The sequence below is a fragment of the Notolabrus celidotus genome, chromosome 9, assembly GCF_009762535.1.
Source record: "Notolabrus celidotus isolate fNotCel1 chromosome 9, fNotCel1.pri, whole genome shotgun sequence".
Classification (NCBI taxonomy): Eukaryota; Metazoa; Chordata; class Actinopteri; order Labriformes; family Labridae; genus Notolabrus; species Notolabrus celidotus.
The window spans coordinates 8,161,747-8,184,276 of NC_048280.1; the positions used below are offsets into that span (position 1 = coordinate 8,161,747).

The following is a 22,530-nucleotide window of genomic DNA, read 5'->3' on the forward strand; positions in this document are numbered from 1 at the left end:
ATTAAAAATGTTCTCTGAGAAGTATGTTGAGAGAAAACTTTACCGGCCTACCCATCTTGCCCTTCTGCCCATGAACACCAGGGATTCCCTAGAAACAGGAGAGAAAAACAGAGTTTAGAGATGAAAGAGAGGAAAGAAGAAGAGATAAAGGTATACTTTTAAAAACATTAAAATTGTGAGATTATAAGAGTAAAGTCTGCAGCCAGACAAGCAGCCTTGTGAGGTTATGGCGCTCCTCACTCAACAGAAAATAAAAACGTTGGATAAAGTTAAAGGGAGGAAAGGTCAATTCGAGTTCATTCTTGAGCTCGTCAACAGCTGACGAGACACTTTCAAAGGTCCTCCAAAGAGCCTGTCAAGTAGCATTTATATCATATCACATAATAATTTAGTTAACAAATAAATCCACTTTATGTTTGATTAGGAAAGAAATCAATGAAGTGAGTGAAAAAGAGGCAAAAGGGGATGTTTGAATGTCATTGTTGAAGGCTGATGAGGATGATCCAAAGATAAGAACAGTTAATAAATGGACCTTGAACAGAGTTTGCTTTTCTAAACAAAAAAAACCCCACATTATTATGTACATGATGTCATATTTAAACCCCTTTTTTTAAAATGTGACTAAACTGGAATTTCTCAGGCTCAGTTATCCTCAAGCTAAACTGTGCTTGGGCTAAATACTTCAAAAGCTTTCTAATTTGTCAATTCAGTCCATGTTAGCTTGGTAGCATGCCATGTCAGCATTAATCTCTCACAGCTGAGGCTGAAGGAAGTAGGCCATTAGTTTTAACTCTGTCATAATAGAAAAGATGTGTGTCGTTATTGGCTCTAGAAAACAAGTTATAACTGAAACATTCGATTAATCCCATGTTAACAAGTTGGAAATGTTTGTACCAAGTTTGGATTAACTACCCCACTAGATTGACTGATGTGCTGGATGACCAAGATTGCTCAAGTGCCACTTGGACAGTGTGGCTAATAACAACAAACAGATGTCTACATATTGTGGCCCTCTTTTGCCGTGAAGGTTCATGGGAATTTGAGTTCTAGCTGGATTTAATTAAATCAGAAATATAGTGTAGAGAGATCAGGGTGAAGGTTTGATCCAATACAGCAGAGGGGAGCTTGAGCTACATGAGGCTCATAACAGTGATTTGGTGAAGTGTGCCTGCAGCGCCTCCTGAATGAAATCTATTTCTATGTCATTGCCTTCAGATAGAAATATAATGCAACCTAGTGGGCATTTACTCTCACAGCCACCAATACTCACTCTCTCGCCATCAGGACCACGACGGCCAAAAAGCCCAGGGAGGCCAATGTGACCCTGGAGAGATGAATAAAAGATGGAGTGAAGAAACACATAGATGGGAGAGTAACAGAGGGTGGGCGGGGGACGGACAATGAGACTGAGCAGAGATGATGGACTCTGAGAAGAACTTTGATGTCTGAAATGCTGACAAACGTCTCAAAACCTTGACAAAGACTTCAACTGTGATGCTTTGATCTGTTAGAACGCTGCAGGCTCTTCACTGCAGTGGAACAGTCTAGATGAGTTAAGCCTTGAGGCAAGTGTATATGCCCATGGACTGCATGGTGCTGGCTTCCACGATGTAGTCCAAGGGCACATACCCTCACATCAGGGATTTCTGAAGGACCCGCTGCCAAACCTGCTGTGTGCAAGAGGAGGGAAAGTGGCCAAACAGCAGTGACATATATTACACTGACATTTAATGAGAAGCGAACGTCTCAATGCATTATTATGCTTCGAGCAGAGCAATATAGTTTTATGATATTTGGCTAACATGAATAAGGAAAGCAAGAACGACAGCAGTAGTAAAGAGAGCAAGAGTTCATTACTCCTACAGTACTTTTAGTACTCTAACAAAACCAGCTGTCATTATCATAATGGACTTAACAACAGCAGACCAGTGGTGTTTATGATACTGGGCTTTTTATGAACCCACACTGGTAAGTTAATTCATTTAGCAGAGGCTTTAAAGCTCATTTCAGAGTGAGAGAAAAGGTACGAAGAGCAGAGAGGAGACAATAAAGAACCACTCTCCTCTCCGTCTCTGCATGAAGGATAAATGGAAACCAATTTCTGCCAGTTTAACAAAAATAAACCTTGATTTGATGAAATAGTAATTCCAAATGCTCAGTCAGTTATTATTATGAAATATGAAGTCAAAATTATGAGATAGAAACTAAAATATATGATAGAAGTCCAAGATTATGAGAGAAGGTGTAAAAATGATGAAACAAAAAGACACATTTGTGAAGTAAAAAGGTAAAGTTATATGATAATAAGTCATTATTGTGAGGAGAAATGTATTATGATAAGACAGTATTATCTCATCATTCTGACTGATCTCAAAATTTTCGCTTATTGTCTTAAAATCATGACATGATTTTAGACTTTTTATCTCATAATTGATCATTTTAACTCATAATTACTACTTTTATCTCATTATTTTGACTTTTTGTTCCATTTCATGACTTTTTTACCTCTCAATAATAACTTACATTTTCAAAGGTTAGACTTTTTATCCCATTCGACTGACTCTCTTTTCATCTAATTACTTTTTTATTTCATTATATTGATTTTCCATCTTTTCACATAGTTATGACTTCACATTCAGGCTTGGCTTAGTCTTCTCTAAGTTGTTGTTGATGATGACTTTCTTTCTGAGTTGAGATTTTTCATCACAAAATGTTGCCTTTTAATTGAACTTTTACATTTTATCTCATTATTTTGACTTTATCCACACATTTCTGACTTACTATCTGATCATTTAAATCTTGTAACATTTTCAAAGGTTAGACTTTTTATCCCATTCGACTGACTCTCTTTTCATTTAATTACTTTTTTTTATTTCATTATATTGATTTTCCATCTTTTCACATAGTTATGACTTCACATTCAGGGTTTTTTCTTTCACCTTGGCTTAGTCTTTACTAAGTTGTTGTTGTTTTCTGGTGGAAATGGGCTTTCATTAGTAAATGATTGGGACAAGAACAGGAAAAATAGGTAAATAAGAAAGTCAACCTGAGGTTTTTTTTTCTTTAGGCCTTACAGCATGAAATATAACATATATCTACTTCTGAATAAAATGTCTTTATCGCCTGATATCAGGAGAGCCTTGGAGAGTTTACATTTCAGGAAATAAATCCAAAACAAAGCTATCATCCTTCCAACATCTACTCACCCTGACTCCTTTCAGCCCCTTTTTCCCTAGCGGCCCGGGTAAACCCTGAATGTATCAAACACAAAACACATTTCAGTGGTTATTTATGGATTTAATGTGGGTGGCTATTAAAGTATTTTATTAGAAAAACCTTAAGAAAATGTTCTAATACATCAAACCAGGTAGAAAATTTCCCCTAGCTGATGATGATTACCAATATTTGCAACTTTTTTATACATTTTAATAGGCCTCTCAGCCTCCGTTTGCAATCTAAATACTTCGGCAGGGTCTCATCAATTTATTTCTCAGAGATACTGCCGGCAAATCCACCAGTGCAGAAAATCTCTCCCTGCAACTATAAAGATCAACTCTCAGCTCAGGAGAACTCCCTTCGGCAGAGTGCAGCGCCTTGACATAAACCTGCAGCCCTCAGTGATTCACAGCCCACAGATGGTAGGGGGAGCTAAAACCTAATCCATCACACACTGCTAAGTGTCTAAAGGGATCAGAGTTCAGACACAGTAAGTGCGCTTAAGCACAGATGCAAACAGTGAGACCTGGGCTTGAACTCAACGCTATCATAAACATTCAGGAAGCGTAAGCAAGAGCGGTCGTCCAGCTGTTTATGGAGTTTAAATTTGCTTAAAGTTAAAAGGAAACAGATTTTAAACGTAGAGATACCCTAATGCTCGACAGCTTCAACTTCTCAAGTTTAATGTGATTCCTAGAAGTGAGGGAAGGACTGACAATGACAGTTCGGAGGGACAGAGGAGGCTTTTGTACCTGGGGAGCTGTGGCATTAGTCACACTTTTATTACCTTTTCTTTCTTCAGAGTAGTGCTCACAACGGAAACTTTCTGACATTTTATTTCCTCTCTAGACTGGGGGCATCTGTCGCTGAAACCAACTAAAGGTTCCCCAACACAGCTTAGAGCTGTTTGTCTCTCTTTCTGAACCTTTTCTCTTTCATTCAGCTGCTATAAACATTTTATTTGGATTTGGCAAATTAGGTTTTTGGATGCCGACGGCTGAGATTTTTCTCCCTGCATCCAATATCTTTAAATTTATTGTATTTTAGCTACAGAAAGCATTCAATTCATTCACATTTAATCTGTAATGTCTCTCTTATTCCTGACAGAGAGCAAAAATAACTTGCGAAATTTGATTTATTGCGGGGCCAAATCACCACTTTGTTTCCAAAAAGGCAGCATTCACAATAAAAAGATGTTATCTTAACCTCTATTTATGGCTTTATCTTTCTTTATGTGTGAGTGTGTGTGTGTGTGTGGGTGTGTGTGTGTGTGTGTGTAGGTGTGTGTGTGTGTGTGTGTGTGTGTGTGTGTGTGTGTGTGTGTGGCCCTGCTCAACCAGCACCGCAACACTAGATTTACTGCACCTGCCTGCCAGGATAGCCTTTGGCCCCCGTGCTTCCATCATCTCCCCGTTCACCCTGTAGAGAGAGAAAGAGAGAGTGAGAGAGAAAGGGAGAGAGGGAGAGAGAGGAGAAAAGAGCTTGAGAGGAGGGCGAGAGACTGAAAGAAAGAAAAGTAAGAAGAAAAGGACTGAAGGATGCACGGAGGGAAGGAGTAATCTGTAGGAAAGAAGGTTTCCTCTTTGCACATATGGTTTCTGTTGGAGTCTCAATGATTGCAATAAGAACGCGAAAGACAGCAATAAAATCAAAACCAAGCACTTTATTTCTAAAGCCATAAACAACACAACAGCAGCAGCTCCTATGGAGGAATTTAAATCTCTCAGCTTTTCAATAAAGACCTTTTGTTTTGTCCCGTCAGTGTTACTTAAGGAAAGAGGCGCCACTGCAGACGTTGCCCCTCCAACCATTCGATTAATCCAACATTAAGTGCTATTACAATGCGGTCCAGCCACGTGCCGTTAAGACTACTGTGAGCACAGTTTTGCTATTATATGTTTACCCTCATCAACGCACAGTATAACACATGAGTCATTCCCTCCTTGTGGTAAGACCAAACCAAACACATCCCTCCAAGAAGAATGCTTGACTCTGCATTTATGGGAAGAGTGAGACTGGATTCATTAGTGAAGGCATGCAAGAAATAACAGTCTGCTTGGTACAGTATTCTTAAGGTCAATTATCCTCCTTTAACAGTAGTCCTAGTAGTAGCTGTAAATGTTGTGGTGTTACTCAGAGCATACAGCAAGAAGCTGTTATTGCAAATGTCAAATACTTGATTCTGATTGGTCAAAACTCCAAAACAATGGTTCTCAATTCTCAACAGCAAAAGGGACACAAGGCAGGGACAACCTCACGTCACTGCATGTCGTATTGAATCAATCTGCAGAAAGGAGTCCAGCACATTTCACCTCTGCCTGTTGACACTGTGGCAAAAATGTTAGTTTCCATCTCAGACTGGACTTGAGAGTCGGGTTATAATGACAGTTATTGAGCACAGATGTGAGAGCATCCTGAGGAGCTACTGGACCCCAACCAGCTCTGATAGGGAAAAAAATGTTGTCCTGCAACTCAACTGGGAGCATCTCTGAGCTGCTGATCTCGACAAAGTAACTTAAACCATAAGCGGTGAGAAGAACAAGAGCTGAATGAGGACAGAAAAGTCAGCTTAAATATTCCTGTACAATTCCAATTCACCTTGTCTAATATTAACATGTGTGTTTTGTTTTGTATTGCCTAAAATGCATGTGTTGTTATACTCTGTATATCTAAATTTTACGTCCGGTAGATTGTTAGGCTTGGATTGCCTTGTTAAGCTGTTTGCTGTTTGTTAATGTTTTTTGGTTGATACATGTTGTGATGTGTGAATTAATGTTTAAAAAACAGGAAAAATTCCAATAAAAAGATTTCAAAACTAAATTAACATTACTATTAGTGTAAATGTTCAGTTTGATGTTAATTTGTCCCATAAGAAAGGCTGATAAGAATACTTAACCATGGAATCACAAAAAGTCACTGTATAAATAAATAAATTATTTAAAAATCACTAAAATCATCTTTAAATCTATATTTTATAAAAAAAAAAAAAATTCTGTCTGAAGCTGGTAGCAGGGTTATAAGTGGTAATGTATAGTGAGCAGGTGGTGATGCAATTACAATCCTTACAGGACAAGCAAGACCTGCTCACTTTCTGTAATGGTACAAATGTAAACCTGATTATTGTTTCATTTTCTGATGGGTGGGATTTAATTTTTGTTCTAATCTTTTCATGAGAAAAAGGAACAGACAAGTGATGCTGTGCACATTCTTGCAGAGTGCAGATGGTAATAACCCAAATGTTTTGTGCAAACCACGCTATTTCACTGACCGACAGTTGGTGGCGGTAGCATGCCAAGATGTAGAAATGTGCAAGTTAAATACAGGGAAGAAGATGAAAAACGTAAACAAAGGGCTGTGTTCAAAATCAGTCAATTGGTTACTCTTTATGAGCAATCAATTGCAAAGTGTTGCATTGTGGGATTGTTAGAAAGACTATTTCGAGTCATGGCAACTTTACATTTCAGAATGGGCTTTAAAAAAGTTATTACAGTGTGATTTAGAGTAAAGAGGGTTATACCAGACACGGGTTGAGTGCAGGTTTTACCAGGAAGAAAATTCAATCAACTCCTTTGTTACACAAACTGATTTACAAAGAAACACTGAGATTAAACCGTGTTCAGTCACCCAGAAGTAATGTGTTTCTAGCACAAGGTGTCGCCACTTGTCATCACTGAATAAGAAAATAATCAAGTCAAGCTCATTAACCAAAATAACAACTCTCAGGATGAACTCAAGAACCCATCCTCACAGACTCCTCTGCTTGTTAAACCTTTTTCTATTTGAGTCATTTTCCACAGCAAAGACTGCTTCATCTCTGGAGAGGCCTTCTTTATCGTTGTGACACAGCACATTTTTCTCAAAGATAGTACACCGGATCTGGGCTCAGGAAGGAGGGAGAAAACGAGGAGGAGGAGGAGGAGGAATGACCTAGGGGTGTCCAAACTATTTAGCCCAGTTGTTCCTCTGCCAAAAACTTCTTCTGCTCCCTTCCCGCCAAGATTCCAGCACAACTAGCGTCTAATGTCTCTTCTCCCTTTTATAACTCTCTTTTCGCACACCTCTTTTTTTATTGCTCTGGTGAGTGTGTTAAGACTTCCACTCTGTCACTACCTTCATTTTGCCTGTTTTGTAACTTTAAATGGGAAGGCATGCTGTACTCTGATGGGAACTCTGTCTGCAGGTTCTTGGCTCTTCTTTTTTACGAGTAAACAAACACTGACAAACAGCTATAACATGGTGAGCATGATAACACCTGCATGGAGGAGGAATGGTGTCAGGCACATAAGAAGAAATCACAGTTTTGTTCACTTTGGGTTACTCATGATGTTCAGAATAAAAAGAAAGGAGAAGAAATACAAAGTGTTAATGATGCATGTTACCTCAGAGGTACCTGATGGTTTTTAAAAGTTATATTTTTGGCATTTTTGCCTTTATTTCATGGGACAGCTGAAGAGAAACAGGAAATGTGGGGAGTAGAGAGCGGGGGAAGACATGCAGGAAATGCTCGACCGTCCGGGAATCGAACCGACGACCCCTGCAACAAGTACTGTGGGGCGCTTAGACCGCTAGGCCACAAGCGCCCCCTGATGGTTTTTTAATACAACTCAAGTCCCTATTCAAGATTTTTGTGCCATATTTGCTGAACCAAAAAGGGGACCATCATACATACAATATAATTAGTGATGCAGTTGTTTCAGAGCCATCAAACAAAAGCAACATCACAAATTAGGCAGAATATTGGCATAACTGATAAAGAAATGATCTGTATTATGTTTTATACACAAGAGGAAATTAATCATTTACAATAAAATGCTTCAAAGATTCAAAAAACTGAAGTACTCACAGATTCACCGGGTAGACCAGAAGGACCAGGGTGACCTTTTTGTCCCTGTTGAGAAGAAAACCAACAGTTAGAGTTGTTTACATCCAACATGAGTGATGAGCAGTTTCATGTCATTGGTTAAATTATGATCAGAAGGCAGGAAACTCCACCCTAAATGATGCACTTTAGGGAAAAAGAAAAAGGTAATGTTCGTTTAAAGCTAGGGTTGGTAGTCACGGAAAACCAGCATGAGCTCCTCCAAAATGACGCCCCTGCTCACATGCAGGAGCTCAGACCATATGATCTTGACTGATTCAAAACCGGTCCTCAGCACATCATTTGTGTTTTGCACTACTTCAACTCCTGTCTCACTCAGTGGTAAGAAAACACCAAACATTATCATAGTGAAAGTTAAAAACCCCAACAAACATGAAATGTAAGCGCAGGAGGCGGGCAGAACGGCAGAACGGAATTTGATTGGTTTCATAATTTGGCTCCCAAAGGCAGGGATTGGTTGGTGTTTTCCCAGGTTTACTCCGGCTGTCGATAGCTGCTTTTTTTCACTCTTTTTTAAGAACACATTATGTATTGATTGTCATCAGGACATAAAGATCATTTTAACCAGTATAACAAAAAGTGTGTCTAAATCTGACTACCAACCCCAGCTTTAAGGAATAAATATGAAGTCCATGGTCAGATTTAACAGGATGTTTGTGAATATAAAGTTAATTATGTTGAGCTAAAACCATTTCAGTCAACACTGCAGCAGTTGAAATTCTCTTGAATGATTTTCCAAATCACCTTTGAGGAACTTGACTTTGTTTCCATATAAAATATTCACTAAAATGACTTAATAAAGACCTGGAGAGTTGGGATTTAAAGGTTCCACAGCAAGGACAAATGTAATAGCTGTGAAACAAATAGACCACTTATCAGCAGCAATGGCTGGTTAACCCTGAATAAAACACTTTACGATGCTACACAAGAACAATGGCGTTTTTATTTATTGTTGCAGCACAGCTGCTTGGCCGTGAGTTTGTCTAATCGTTGCCATGAATGCACTCTGACAAAACAATTCACGGCAATCTTCCATTAATTAAAGCGTAAGCCAATTAGACAGGAACAAATGAACCCAAAAGAGTAATTAATGGTCACCTTCATGCCCTGTGGACTCAAATGAGCGTGCCAGCTGCAAACAAAACAAATTAATCTTTTTACAATCAAGGCCTACAGTGAAGATAGAGTCATGTGAGGGGAAGAACACATCTATCCCCTCAAGTGTGAAGTCATTAGCCACCAGCTGCCCTGTCCTGTCTGCAGCAGAGCGAGTTAACCGCAGGCATCCAGAGGCTGATGTACAAAACTTCTGAGCAGTGTAAACAAGCATCTCACCATCAAGAGGCCCAGACTGAACAGTTCCAAGTCTGCAGCAGGAGTCTGTACATGATGATTAAAAATGTCCTCCAGTGAATTATTTGGTAGTACAGATGTAAAGCAGAGCACTGAGATAATGTAGGCCTGGATGACAGTAGTGAGGAAGAAGAGCGCAGCAATACTGAAAGACTTTAGTGGGGTCAGGAAAATAACGAAACTGACTGGCCACTTCTTGACACAGATATTATTGAGACAACATAGAGAAAATAACCATAGTAATCTTGTTCAAACTTGGACTGGAGCCCCGACTTGGACTCTGACTCAAGCTCTGACTGCATTCAGACTCAGAAGATGGAGCAGAGGACTAAACTGATAAAGACTGTCTTCATTTTGTATTCAGTTTCTGGCACCAAGTTTCCACCTCCATGTGTGTTCATGTGCCGTGACTGTCATGTTTTGCTTTCAAGGAATCATCGAAGGGAGGACAGACAACATCAGAGTCTAACCGACATCTGTCCAGGATGAACCTAGAAAAGTAAGAGAGATACCGAAGTTACTTTGACCGCTGATAAAGTTGGATAACTATGCTGCTCTGGTTCTCCTGTGGTTGGCTTCTTACGCTGCATTGGTTATTTTCTGGTTAGATTTTCTCGAAGCACTTGTTAACACGCCAACAGGATCAGTCTGAATCTAATGGCAGTAAATTAAATGTGTTTTCTACACAACCAAAAGGTCAGTCCAGGCTCATACAGTCCAACAGCACTCCTCTTTGTAATGAATATTCAGAAAGACCACTCGACCCAGACTCACATTGGACTCTTAAACTGTTCAGAAGACACTGTTATTCTACCAAGTGTTAATTAAAGCCTACAAATGTGGGCTACATCCTCATGAGTACTCTTTAAATTTCCATTAAATGAATGGTTCCACATCATAAAAAATGGTTATGTACTTCCATGCTGAAATATTAAAATCGGTTCCAGTGTCAGTCTGTTTAATATGATTCTACTGCCAAGAGGCTGTTAGCTTAGCACAAATGGAAAATGTCTGAAGCAGCTTCACTGACTCTGTCCAAAGTTCAGGATTTAGCTACCAGCACTAAATATTACAAATTAACATTTTATGAGTGGTTCATGAAGTGTAAAAAAATGTCGGTTGTTGTTCTTGGCCAGATGCAATGGCTCGCTGTTTCCCTCCATTTCTAGGCTTTATGTTAATCTAAGCTAACAGCCTCGTGGATGGAGATCAACATTTTGTATTTTTACTCATTAACATGACCGTGGTATTGATTCAGCTCTATGCAAGAATATATATTTCCATACATGTAAAACTGCTCTGTTAAAACTCTGTTTTTTCTCCTTCATTTCAACCAATATTTATTTTCTACACTCACTTTATTTATTTATTTATTTATTTATTTATTTATTTATTTATGTATTCATGTATTTATTTATTCAAATTTAATCAAGTACGGTCAATAAAATAAAACCAATAACTCTGGACTTGAGCAGAATTTCAATCAAGATTTTGGGGGACTTGCAAATCAAATGATGGACCCATCTGTTGGTAGAGCAGGGTTATAAGATGAGGGAAAACTGCTGAGTGATCATGCTGGCACGCTGCAACCAATGTTAATAAAATGGCAAATACTAGTCCAGTCATCATCATAACTCAAACAAGTTTATAAGTTTATAATTTAACTTTAGGAAATATTTCAAAGCAGGTTCCCAGTTAAAAAAACAAATAAACTATGACTCAAACCTCTGGGGTCATTGTGATGCAAGAGTTTACACTACTTAAACTATCACAAGGAGACTTATGCATTCACAAATGGGTGCAACGAGCATTTATTAATGGTCACAGCCTGTTCCTGAGTCAAATAAAATCCTGACGAGGACAAAAAAACTCATCACTTTTTTGTCTCCTGCAGCCTTGGACAAGTGAAGCCAGATGCTGGTCCATTGTCCACAGTAATTTAATCAGCCGCTGCTACACTTCAGCTCTGCAAACTTCTTTATTGATGATTATTAGTCTATTCTTCTACTGACTCAATGTGCTTCAAGTTGGACATCTCAGGCTGGATTTTTGGAATAGATGAGTCTCATGCTGGAGCCAAAGCTCTGCAGCCACAAAAGGACAAAAGAATGCGTCTGTGCCTTCCAGCAAAAAAGGCCAATACAGCTGAGTACAGTAAAAGTACAGAGAGGAAGTCAGTCCTTAGAGGCAATATGAAGGTGTGTGCATGCGTGTTGGAATTGGACTCCAGAAAACTGGACAGCTTTCCCAGTTCTGTTAATCCTTTGTTTGACAGATAGATGGCAAAGGATCATATTCTAGATTAGTTATCGTTCTCCATGAAGAGGAAACACTCTTAATTTGTGTAACACACACCAGATCGAGTCTGCAGCAAGCAGACAAAGTTTGGAAAAAACAGGAGAGTTCCATCTGGGTACAGAACAACTGACAAGAGTTTCATCAGCAGAAAATAAAGGTTTGATTTTCATTCTCCACACTACACAACTTTCCTTTCCTTCTGGATACATATTTTAATAACTGGACTTAAGCATTGTTTGTCACAGAGTACCTCTTTAATAATGGTATTAAAATGTACCAAAAAATAAGATGCACTTTCAATACTTTTTTGAAAATCAAAAATGTGGGCTGCTACTTATATACCTTTGCAACCAGTGTTCCAGTGTAAAACGCAGAAAAGGGTGCGTCATTTTGTCACTGTGTTTAACTGTGAAGATGGTGCTACAAGGAAGAAGAAGGGGCCTCTTCATTGCGCAAAGCATGCTGCAGTACATAGCGATGCAGACCATGGCCACTATTTCAATCAGGAGAGACAAGTTAATGGAGTAAAGATAATATTTATTCTACAAAGATTGTGAAAATGAACTCATCAAATGAATGAATGAATGAACCGAAGGAAGAGAGAACAATGAGGGTGAGTTGCAGTGCTATTAGATAGATATAACCAGGTGATGACTACAGGAAATAAGAGTCCACACATGAAGCACAATAAAGGGAAAGGAAAAATGAAATAACATGTGGAGTATAGTCTTCCTGACTGAACTTGCACTGGAGCCTCATTCACATCTTTTTATTAGCACAATAGCTAAATTTAATCCGTAGTCCTAAGGCAGGTACTTGCATAAAAAATAAGAAAACAAGATTTAAAATTACAGAATGTCACAAGACAGTTAACAGGACACTACACGAACTGACTTTCAAACAAATTTTACATACAAAACATACACTTTTGTGACATTATAAAAACTGTAACTCATGAGGTTACAACCATCTTTTAAAGAAAAGTGTGGTTCATAAATGGGAAAATGCTGCTTTGATTGAAAGGACTCTTCATTCAAGACAACAGGTGACCAGCAGTGGTGTGAAGAACGACTCCAGTTGAATTGATAGAAGATAGTGCATGCATATCTCCCAACTATCAAAGTTACCACAGGCAGAGCTCGACTAACTACCGTACCTGAAGCTTGCGGGGTTGTAAAGTCCACATGATTAAAACAGGTGGTACTAGGAAGTGTTGCACAGCTGCATGGAAACAGCATGTTGCAGAGTTTGCTGAATGCAATGTAAATCATCATGCAAGGAGACAGTTCAAACCTTTTTCCCAGATGCTCATATACAGACTAATGTACCACTGCAATGTTACAGTACTCAGTGATGTTGAAAAACACTGATTGTGTGCATATCGCTAGCTCTGACTATCACTACACTCTCTGCTAGCATCACACTGTTGCTGTTTGTTATTGATCTGCAAATATCACACATTGAGTTAATGATTTCCTTGTGTTTATGGTACTGGATTGGTGCATTAACTTGCAATACATGATGCATATTATTCAGCACTGGAGGTTGTGTTCTTGTATCTTTATCTAAAAACCTTGAACAGACCCGTATCTCTACTTTGCAAGCCCCAAAGGTTTTTCTTTCACAAATTAGCAAATAAAGGTAGAAAATGTCATTACACAACCTCAAGGAGCAGGAAGGAAAACTTTACGGCTGCACAGAAAATAAAAAGCAGAGCACTTTTCCAACATGCCATGATCAAGAGCTGGCGGTGTAACAGCCACACTGATCCAAGAATATAATACTCTCCAATGTGTTTTGGTTTGACACGCTCACACACACATACACAGGTTTCTCCGAACTTTACAGTGCAGACCGCTGCCTGACTCCAAGGCAACCTCACCATGACATCTTTACACATTTCCCACAGTGAGGAGGGCTTTTTCTGGCAGCGGGCCAAAGAAATGAGCACAAAACTCTGCAAGAAGGGTCCATAAAGCAACAACAGGTCAGAGTTTTACCGGAGCAGACAAGAGAACAAATGTCTGGCTTCATCTGTGGCAGATGATGGAATTTCAGCGTAATTTGAATACAAAACTGCCCTGTAAGGAGTTTTGGCTTTCGATCTTGTGGTATGATCAAAAAACTCTAAGTGAGTTAGGAGCAGCTGCAAGCAATGAGGTGTCTGGTGGCTCTCAGCAGAGCCAGGCTGATTGGCTTGTCTAAGGTTGCTGGATACAAAATGCAGTTTAATACTTTGTACGTCTGTCAGCAGTTACTTGCGGGGATGTGTGTGTCATCAAGGTCAAAAAAAGACTTGTTCAGACGAACGGGAATCCCACCTGAGCTAATCATCAGACGCGGAGAAAAGAAGCCTGTTACTCAAACTTAATCTCTGCCAGGATGTCGGTCCACACCCAGTAGAGTTTCTCAATAACCATAATCGCCAGAAGTAATATCAGCTTTTTCCCATGACTCCCCATTCTATGACTCACCCGGTGGGTAGAGGTCTTCCTCCACTCAGTGTGGTGGGGAAGACTTCAGTTCAAAAAGGAGCCTTGAGCCGACCAGATGGTTTTTCACAGTCAGCGCTTGTATGATTACATAACAGACTGTTGGAGCTCCGGCCAATGCATTATTGCACTCATGCTATTGTGTCCCAAATGAGGACAGGGGCGTGTGTACTTTTGTTTTAAGAGTCGGAGAGAGGGCAGAAGGTTTTCTCATCACTTCTCTGATCTGCATTCACAAAACATGTGAAACAGAAACCTTACTTTGACCTTTCACAGTACCATCGCTCAGTTATGTTTCTTTCTATCATTTATTTTGACAGCAGACCACAAATGTGACGGTAAACTGGTGAGTGTAATTATGAAGAAGAGGATATTTTCCACAAGATTTTAAGGCTTTGTTTATCTCAACAGATGTTGCCAGAACACAGAGTGTCAGGTAACGCAGCAGTGATTTTCAGTGCAGACTTGCCTTTCTTTGTTCTCATTTCACGCACAACAAAGGAGTCTTCAAGCTGCATTAAATGACATTCACATTAACTCCTTCAGTTTCTAATGTAGCTTGTGGGGACTCACTGCCACTCACACAGAAGGGTGGGTCCCCTTGTTTGGAAAATTGAGGAATGAATTTCATATATTTGGGTTTCTGTGGTGAGTTTGTGTGTCTCACAATGGTCTAAGTGCTGTTTCTGCAGTTTTCCTCCTGCTAACAGGATACATTTGGGTGCATTTGTGAATCTCTGAAATGGATATAAACAGCTTACTTCTGCCCCTTCCAGAGTCAGGAGGTAACTAAAAGCAAAGATGGCAGGAGTTGTTGTGGGAGAGTTTGAGAGGTTGTTGTTTATAGGATTGAGCTGCTGATGCTGCTGCTGCAGACAGCCAGCAAACATTTCACTGCTCTTTACTATAAACACAGTGAGAAAGAGATACAGTATCTCTTACAGTCTACTGGCTCAGTTTGAAATAAATGTATTCTTTCCTCAAATCAACCTGACATGAAAATCAACACTTCTCAGTGGCACGGTAAAGATCTGTCTTAGGAAAGGTATGAATTTAAAGAAAAAATTGGTGTTTTTTTCCATACTGTTAAACTAATCCAATGAAAAGACGTAAACCCCAAACTGAGGTATGACTACTTACAGTGCAGAGGAGCCTGATATATCCTAATCATTTGAGTCTAACAGTTTTGTTAGTGCTCAAAAAAGTCAGCATTGTTCCTTAACCTTCTCTCAGAAGGAAAGGAAACAAGGAAGTGTATTGTTTCCTGTTGCTGTGAACAAGTCAATGAAATAATCAAACGTCACATAGGTAATTAAGGAGCATTATCATGGAGCAAGGTAGAATCAATGAGCCCTAAGTTCAATTGGACAGCATCTTCACAATGGTCCGGCGTGTATATATGTGGGGTGATGTGCACCATTGTTGTGAGGCTGTGGATGTTTATTGTTTATTTGTGTTTTATACATGTATTCTTGTACAGACGGTGACAAAAAATCTCCTTATTAAGAACAAATAAAGATCTATCTATCTTCCTCCCCTTTGATGAGCCTGATCTTAAAAGGATAGTCGGTCTTTCAGAAGTAGGGCTGTATGAGGTATCTGTCAATAGTGAGGGTATTACCACACAGGGTATTCAGGTCAGCTCGGCGTCTTTGATGAGAAACCAGGACTTAGAAGCTAGGCTATCAGCCGCTGCAGATGGGGTCAACTTTACCACATATCTCATTTTAAGAAACAAACCTTAGTGTAAGTGAACGCTATATTTTGAGAAATGTCAGCGATTTATTTTGTTGTGTTTACACATACATGTTCCTACATCTTCACACTGCACACTGATCAGGTGTTCCTGTCTATAATGCAACCTCACATCTGCCTAATACTCTGATCATATAATGAATTTCAACATTTGTGCATAAAACCACAAAGCAAAAGATACAAATACCACAAATACAAACTATAACTCTAAGCTCATCTTGCGTCAAAGTTATCAACCATCCTGCAGCTGAAAATAATCACTAGTTCCCAATATCTAAACTTTTTTTCCCCTGTTTAAAATGTTTTGCTGAAAGCTACAGTAACTTCCAGTTTTAGAACATTTCTGAGCCTTTTCTATTAAATCTGTAAATGTATCTGAGCTGTTGTAAGGATTTCCATTTCCAGAGAGGCCTTAGGCTGAGTAGCCCAGACAGGATAGGGTTAGTTGGAAGTATTGAGAGACATAATACTGCAAAGCTGCTGCTGGTCTTTACATGGGATTTGTTGAAAATAGCACAAATAAAGATTATTTTCAGCTTTATTCTTTAATAGAAGCAGGTTTTAAAGTTTTTTAAAACTGCTTTAGGACAAGAAATGTTGATCAAAAAGCCATCAGATTATACTCACGTGCAAGAAAGAAGCAGCAATGCAAAAACATTGTCTTAAAGAAAACAATGTGGAAAAACAAAGTGGGTTAAGGAGTACTATGTAATTTGCTCACTCTGCATTGAAGGAAATCGAGCCGGCTCTGGCCCACTTGAGATGCGTAATTACTGTGAGGGGGATAACTGGCTTTGGGGAAAGGCCAAGGATAAAATGCACAAGGCCATGGAAAAACATGCTGCTTACCATCACTCTCTGCCAGGATAACCCCGCTCAGCGGCATGTTAAGAAGTCAAATAATGTAGACAAACAATCCAGAGCAGGACCAGATCATAGAGCTAAATCACATTCAGAACTTGTCCTACTTTTACAGGAACTGTTCTCTGCAGAGTCAGTGACATAACACGCATTTGAAGAAAGCAAAAAGTTTCACTCTGTAAACTTCAGCTCACCTCCATTTCCTTCATCACTTTGAAGGCATGTGATGCAGATGATGTAACAGCTGAGATATTCATACCTTTAGTATTTCAACCCACAGGGGAACCAGAACACAGGTGTGCTCCCTGACGCCTGCATTATGTGCGGCTGCTTTCCAAACAAGAGCTCAAACATCCATGTTTGGCTGGAGCTTCTGAAAGCTGCTATATCACAGATTTTCCACCTTCAAGGCAGTTGAAGAGTGGGCCGGGGGGTTGAGAGTGTACATTTGATTTAGTGATCCTTGATATACATAACTCCGCTCATTCAGATTCTCATTCATTCAAGGTGTTTGATTTATGTTGGAAAACATTTTTAGAACAGAAACCGAGCAGGCACAAACGAGTGCAACATGAACTTTTACACATATGGGACAAAGCCAGTGGTATCTGTTGTGTATCAGCAGCTTCCTTGTAGATTTAAACACACACATAAACAGACATGAGGCATGAGTTTGTGAGAGTAAATACAATTTTCTACCTTCCGTCCAGCTTGGCCAGGCAGTCCAGGAGGGCCAAATACACCAGGCTCTCCCTGAAACAGACAAATTAGGTCACACTTTATAAGCCGGGGTAATTTGCATAACTGAGTTTGCAAAAAATGTATTCATTTTGTAAAAGAAAAGATGACAAAGTGCATACTTTAAGTCCTTTAGGGGCCAGACCAGGGGACAGTCCATGATCTCCTTTTTGCCCCTGGAACAAAAACAGAAACATTTTATTTCTTATTCTTCAAGAGAAACTTTTCCCTCCATCTGCACCAACGTTCACCACATATTTGCTGCACTGCCAAAGCATTCTTCTTCACAAGGTGCAGAGGAGTTCGCTGTTAGCATTTACACCGTCAGAGTTATGAGTTCATCCTTCTTATAAGTCAGCCAAGCAGTTTATTTACACTAAAGTGAAGTCCGTTTATGCCCTTTAGTGACTCAGTTTACACCAAGCTGGCGAGAAGTGATGGGGAGTGACTGTGTGCATTCTTCTCCCTTTTCGGGCAGCGGGGATCCTGGCAGTGCGTTCTGGGTCAGTATTTAACGATCAATCACACTGGTCAGGGAGCAACTCATGAAATTTATAATTGCTTGTATTAGTGCTAATCATACGAAGCAACAAGAATACGGAGGGAAAAGATGAGACAGTATCCGCTTCAGCTGATTGCAACATGTCATTCCACAAATTGAAGCACGGCACGGAGAGATATCTTGTACTGAGACCAACTTTGCTGCAAGTTCTATTTTTTTGAGGAGGATGCTGTCCTACTTTTCCAGATCTTTAAGTACAAAAGCCTTCAGTGCAGTCAAAGCTGGAAAGGCATACTCTTCTTAAAAGTTCCCATCAACCCATCAAACCATTCAAACCTGCGTGTTTGTTTTACCAACTTGGCATCAAAAAGCCTTGGTGGGAATTTTCTGCAGACAGATTTTTTAAAAGAGCCGAGAGTTTAACTCCAGCCAAAAGCTACATACATTCATGAGATCTGTCTTCGTACTGGGAAAAGATTTTTGCCTCAACGACATCATCTGAAGACTTTTGACTGAATAAGAGGCTAAAGGAGGTAATTTCTTCTCAAAACTCAAGACCATAATAGACACTTGTGTCTCCACTGATCAAACACACATTTCATGCCTTCCTTCGTTTCATTTAAGACCTAATTGGAAGCTACATTCAGCAGGAGGTAGATTGATCATCATCTTGTCTCCATTAATCAACATTACATCCAGATAAAGTGTCATATTCAAAACAAAACTCGGCTGAAACACAGCATGTTTTCATCCTGCTTGCTCATTTTCTTCTGGCAGGGAGCTGTGCCAGACAAGGTTGTCTGCTGTTTGAGGTTTGTGTGCAAATGGGTCAAAGTGAGCCGGGCCAGGTTTGGTTGGGTTCCAGTAACACATATGTACGATATAAGACTTATGGTTTTTCCCTTGGTTAAAGTGAGCCAAAGCATGGCATCCATTATGTTTTTTAAATGTTCAAAGACAGTGTGGAAAATGCAGAAAGCCAATGCATTCAAATGGATTCGGCACGCACCTGAAATATGAGCGATTTGGGGTTTTATTCCAGCAGAGTCTAACATACAGACTCCTTTGTGATATCAGATTGGCGCATTACGGAGCGAAAAATATCCCTCTGTGTTGACAATTCAAATCAGCTGGAACACAGACTGATGTCAAGTACTTGCAAATTAGTGAGCCAGAAAGACTAAAACTGCTGCTCTGTCCTGAAGGGAAGCAAATGACTTTTTAAGAGGCTGAAGAGTTGTACTGTCACGCCAAGAGGATCTGACCTCAGACATGCAAACTCAGTGAAATTACAAACAAACACTGGACCGAGATGAAAACCCACAAGGGGAACCAGCCATTTTTATTTACACTGCCATTTTTCATCATTCCATTGTTGTTTTAATGTCTTTGTTATATTATTGACACAAGGGGAGACACATGAGCTAGAAGACACTACAATAACTGAATGTATAGCAGCTACCTTAAGTCCCTATTTGACTTTCTGACCAAACACAGCAGGAAGATGCAATTATTTCTACTTTTGAGTTAAACAAACACTAGAACTCATTTCTGTGATTGTCAGTTCATTATAGAACAAAATCCAGACTTCTTGTTCTCCCTTTTGTTTTCTTGATGTAAACAAACCACCAACAGCATATTCTGTTATTCTGTATATTTCCTTCACAACAAATCCCATGGAAAGACCTAAACAAACACTGTGTGGGTCCATCACTCAGACTTCCCCACTCTGTCTTTGGCTCCCAGCCTCCAGGACCATTAGGTCCCACTGAACACATAAATCATTAAAGGAGTGAAAATATATAGAGTTGCTTAAGTTATTTTCCACAACAGATGGACCCTGTAGTTTTTTCAGAACATTGTTGAGTGTGTCTAGGATGCAATAAAGTTCCAGCCAGGTTGTTGTTGTTGTCGTTGTTGCTGTTGTTGTTGTTGTTGTTGTTGTTGTTGTTGTTGTTTTTGTTTTTGTTGTAGAGCTGTATTGATTTTTGCTTAGTTTAATTGCCATGTTGTTGTTTCATGGTTAAATTACTTGAGGTAGTATTATTAAGTAAAGAAATAGTCTGACTCTAGCTTCTAAAATGTGATTGTTTTGTTAATCAATGACTATATCTGAGATGTGAACACATAAAAGACATCCAGATGACTTCTGAATGTTCAGATCCTGATATCTTTAGAAACCTGCTGCTGCTGATGCACCTCAAGCGGACGGCCTAGAGTGCATGCAGGAGGAAAAGGAGGAGTCTTCTGTAATTGTGACTGTTATTAAGTTTATATCACTGCATCATGTTTAAGTAACTTTTCACAATTCAACAAGACAACTGGGGCGAGCAGCAAAGATGACAGAGCTCATTGTTTGCAGTTCATTTTCCAGACTATTACGTACTGCATTCACTCTAGAAATGTGCATGTTTAGTGGATTAAACCTCATCACCTCATCAACCTCACTTGTTGGCACCAGAATTACCCATTGGTTAAACAAATATAAATACTCTAGTTGGTGTAGGCAAGAAATGCCTCCTAGATGTTGTGTCTATACTGTAGCACAGCCACCTGCAACTAGTGGCCCTGTAGCTCTGGTTAATAACTACTAGCATAATGCTATAATGCTCTGTTACCCAGATGTTAAAAAGATAAACTTGTGTGTAGGCAGTGTAAGGTAAACATGATCGACTATAGTGTAACCAGGAGGATTGGAGGATGGTGGTGCTAGCTCTGCAAACCCTAGCCAAACTCATCAAACAGCATTGTTAACCTGCAGGCTCTGTGCTTCGTGTTTAGCCATGTTAAATAAATTGTGCTTAATTTTGACTAGTTGTTTGAATTTAAAGTTATTTTTAAACCACTAGAAGTGTTGTCCCTTCAGAGCATCCCTAGTTCAAACATCAGATGACTCTGACTCTGCAGAAATTTTACTAGGTGGGACTGGTGGGAAAAGTCCTGAGAAAGGCAGGGTGAAAAATGCATCCATTTGCATTCACACATATAGTATACTCTGAATAAAGTCAGAACATTTTCAGATGAGTCATACATGTGTGAAAGGGGACACTGTTTAAGAGTTGAACCTTTTAAGTTTTTTCTGCCCATCTTCTCAGTTCTGTTCTGTACATTGTTTTATACTATGCTATAAGTCTGTGCACATTTTTCACCGCGTCACTGGTTGTAAATATTTGTAAATTTACTTTTTTGGTTGTGTATATATGTCGTAAGATATGCTTATTTTGACTTCTTTAATTTTAATTGCTAATAACTTTTTAAATTTTTGCAGTATATGCTCTTGTTTACTTTATAATGTTTTGCACTATCTACTTAAATGCTGTAACACCTTAAATTTCCCTGTTGTGAGACAAATAAAGGACTATGTTATCTTTTTTGTTTACATTTTATAGAGCAACTCATCAATTCAAAGTGAAGCTGATTGCAAACTTTTAGGCAATGATTATATTTGCCGGTTGTAGCCCTAATGGTGATCAAATATTCAACTGCAAATTGATGCTAACCAAAATCACCTATACATGCACATAAAGTTAGATTCTAGTGTCAATAGACTTAGTTTAAAAAATGTACAGTCTATTTCCCTTTATTCTGATGTCAAAATAAACCAACTCCTACAGACAGTTAGCATTCAACATTAAGCTGTTTATCTTAGATCCTGTACCTTCACTCCTGGAGGTCCGGGGCGCCCAGGGTTTCCATGTGGGCCAGGAGGACCCTGAAAACAGAGACACAGATGATTAAAGAAGGTGACCATTGGGGTCATCGAACAGGCCTCCATCTCAGCAGCAGAGGGGGGGTTAGATGTAGTGCTATATGTGAGGTATTCACACATGCATGCACATATTGTTCCTTTTCCACTGTCTGTTTGTGTTACAGGACAGGTCAGCAGTGCCCCGAGGTTCCTCTGTGTTTGTGTTTAGGTGCTCCGAGACGTACTGCACCTCCTGCCTGCCTCGCCTGTCTGCCTGCCTGTCCAAGTTATGACATATGGATGTGATTTTCCTCTTCCCTACACTTTTCCACTGCTTTCTGGGGTCCCAGAAAGCGAAGGCCACTCATCCATCACACATATTCCCCAGTTGCAGTGTGCCATAGGTGTCTGTGATATATAACCTACTTAGATGTTATTCATTGAGCCATCTCTGCCAAAAGTTTTATCAAAAAGGACAATCTCCTGTGAGTCCAGCCAGGTGGGCAGACTTTCAGGAGTATAGTGAGGAGACTGCATCTATTTTCTCTTGTTGAAGGGACTATAAATTTGAGTAAGCTGCAAGAAGAAACTGTTTGGAAAAATAAAGCCACAACTTCCTGAGGCATCCTACTGAGGAGTCCACAGTTCAAGTGCACACAGTCGAAACGCTGAGCATGGAAAATCTTCTCCAGAGAAACTGAAACATGTTCAGAGGGTCTGAACAGGAAGCTTCTGTATCGAAAGTTTG

General features: G+C 39.5%; 1 protein-coding gene across 1 annotated transcript in view; it reads right to left on the minus strand.

Moving 5' to 3' along the window:
- Nucleotides 1-22,530, minus strand: part of col27a1b (collagen, type XXVII, alpha 1b) — a 94,283-nt gene that overhangs the window by 41,791 nt on the left and 29,962 nt on the right. Inside the window, exons 6-13 of the mRNA XM_034692016.1 lie at nt 21,753-21,806; nt 17,715-17,768; nt 17,554-17,607; nt 8,060-8,104; nt 4,582-4,635; nt 3,207-3,251; nt 1,271-1,324; nt 44-88 (exon numbers count right to left, since the gene is read on the minus strand). Coding sequence (XP_034547907.1) covers nt 44-88; nt 1,271-1,324; nt 3,207-3,251; nt 4,582-4,635; nt 8,060-8,104; nt 17,554-17,607; nt 17,715-17,768; nt 21,753-21,806 — 405 coding nt within the window. The remainder of the gene's footprint in view (nt 1-43; nt 89-1,270; nt 1,325-3,206; nt 3,252-4,581; nt 4,636-8,059; nt 8,105-17,553; nt 17,608-17,714; nt 17,769-21,752; nt 21,807-22,530) is intronic.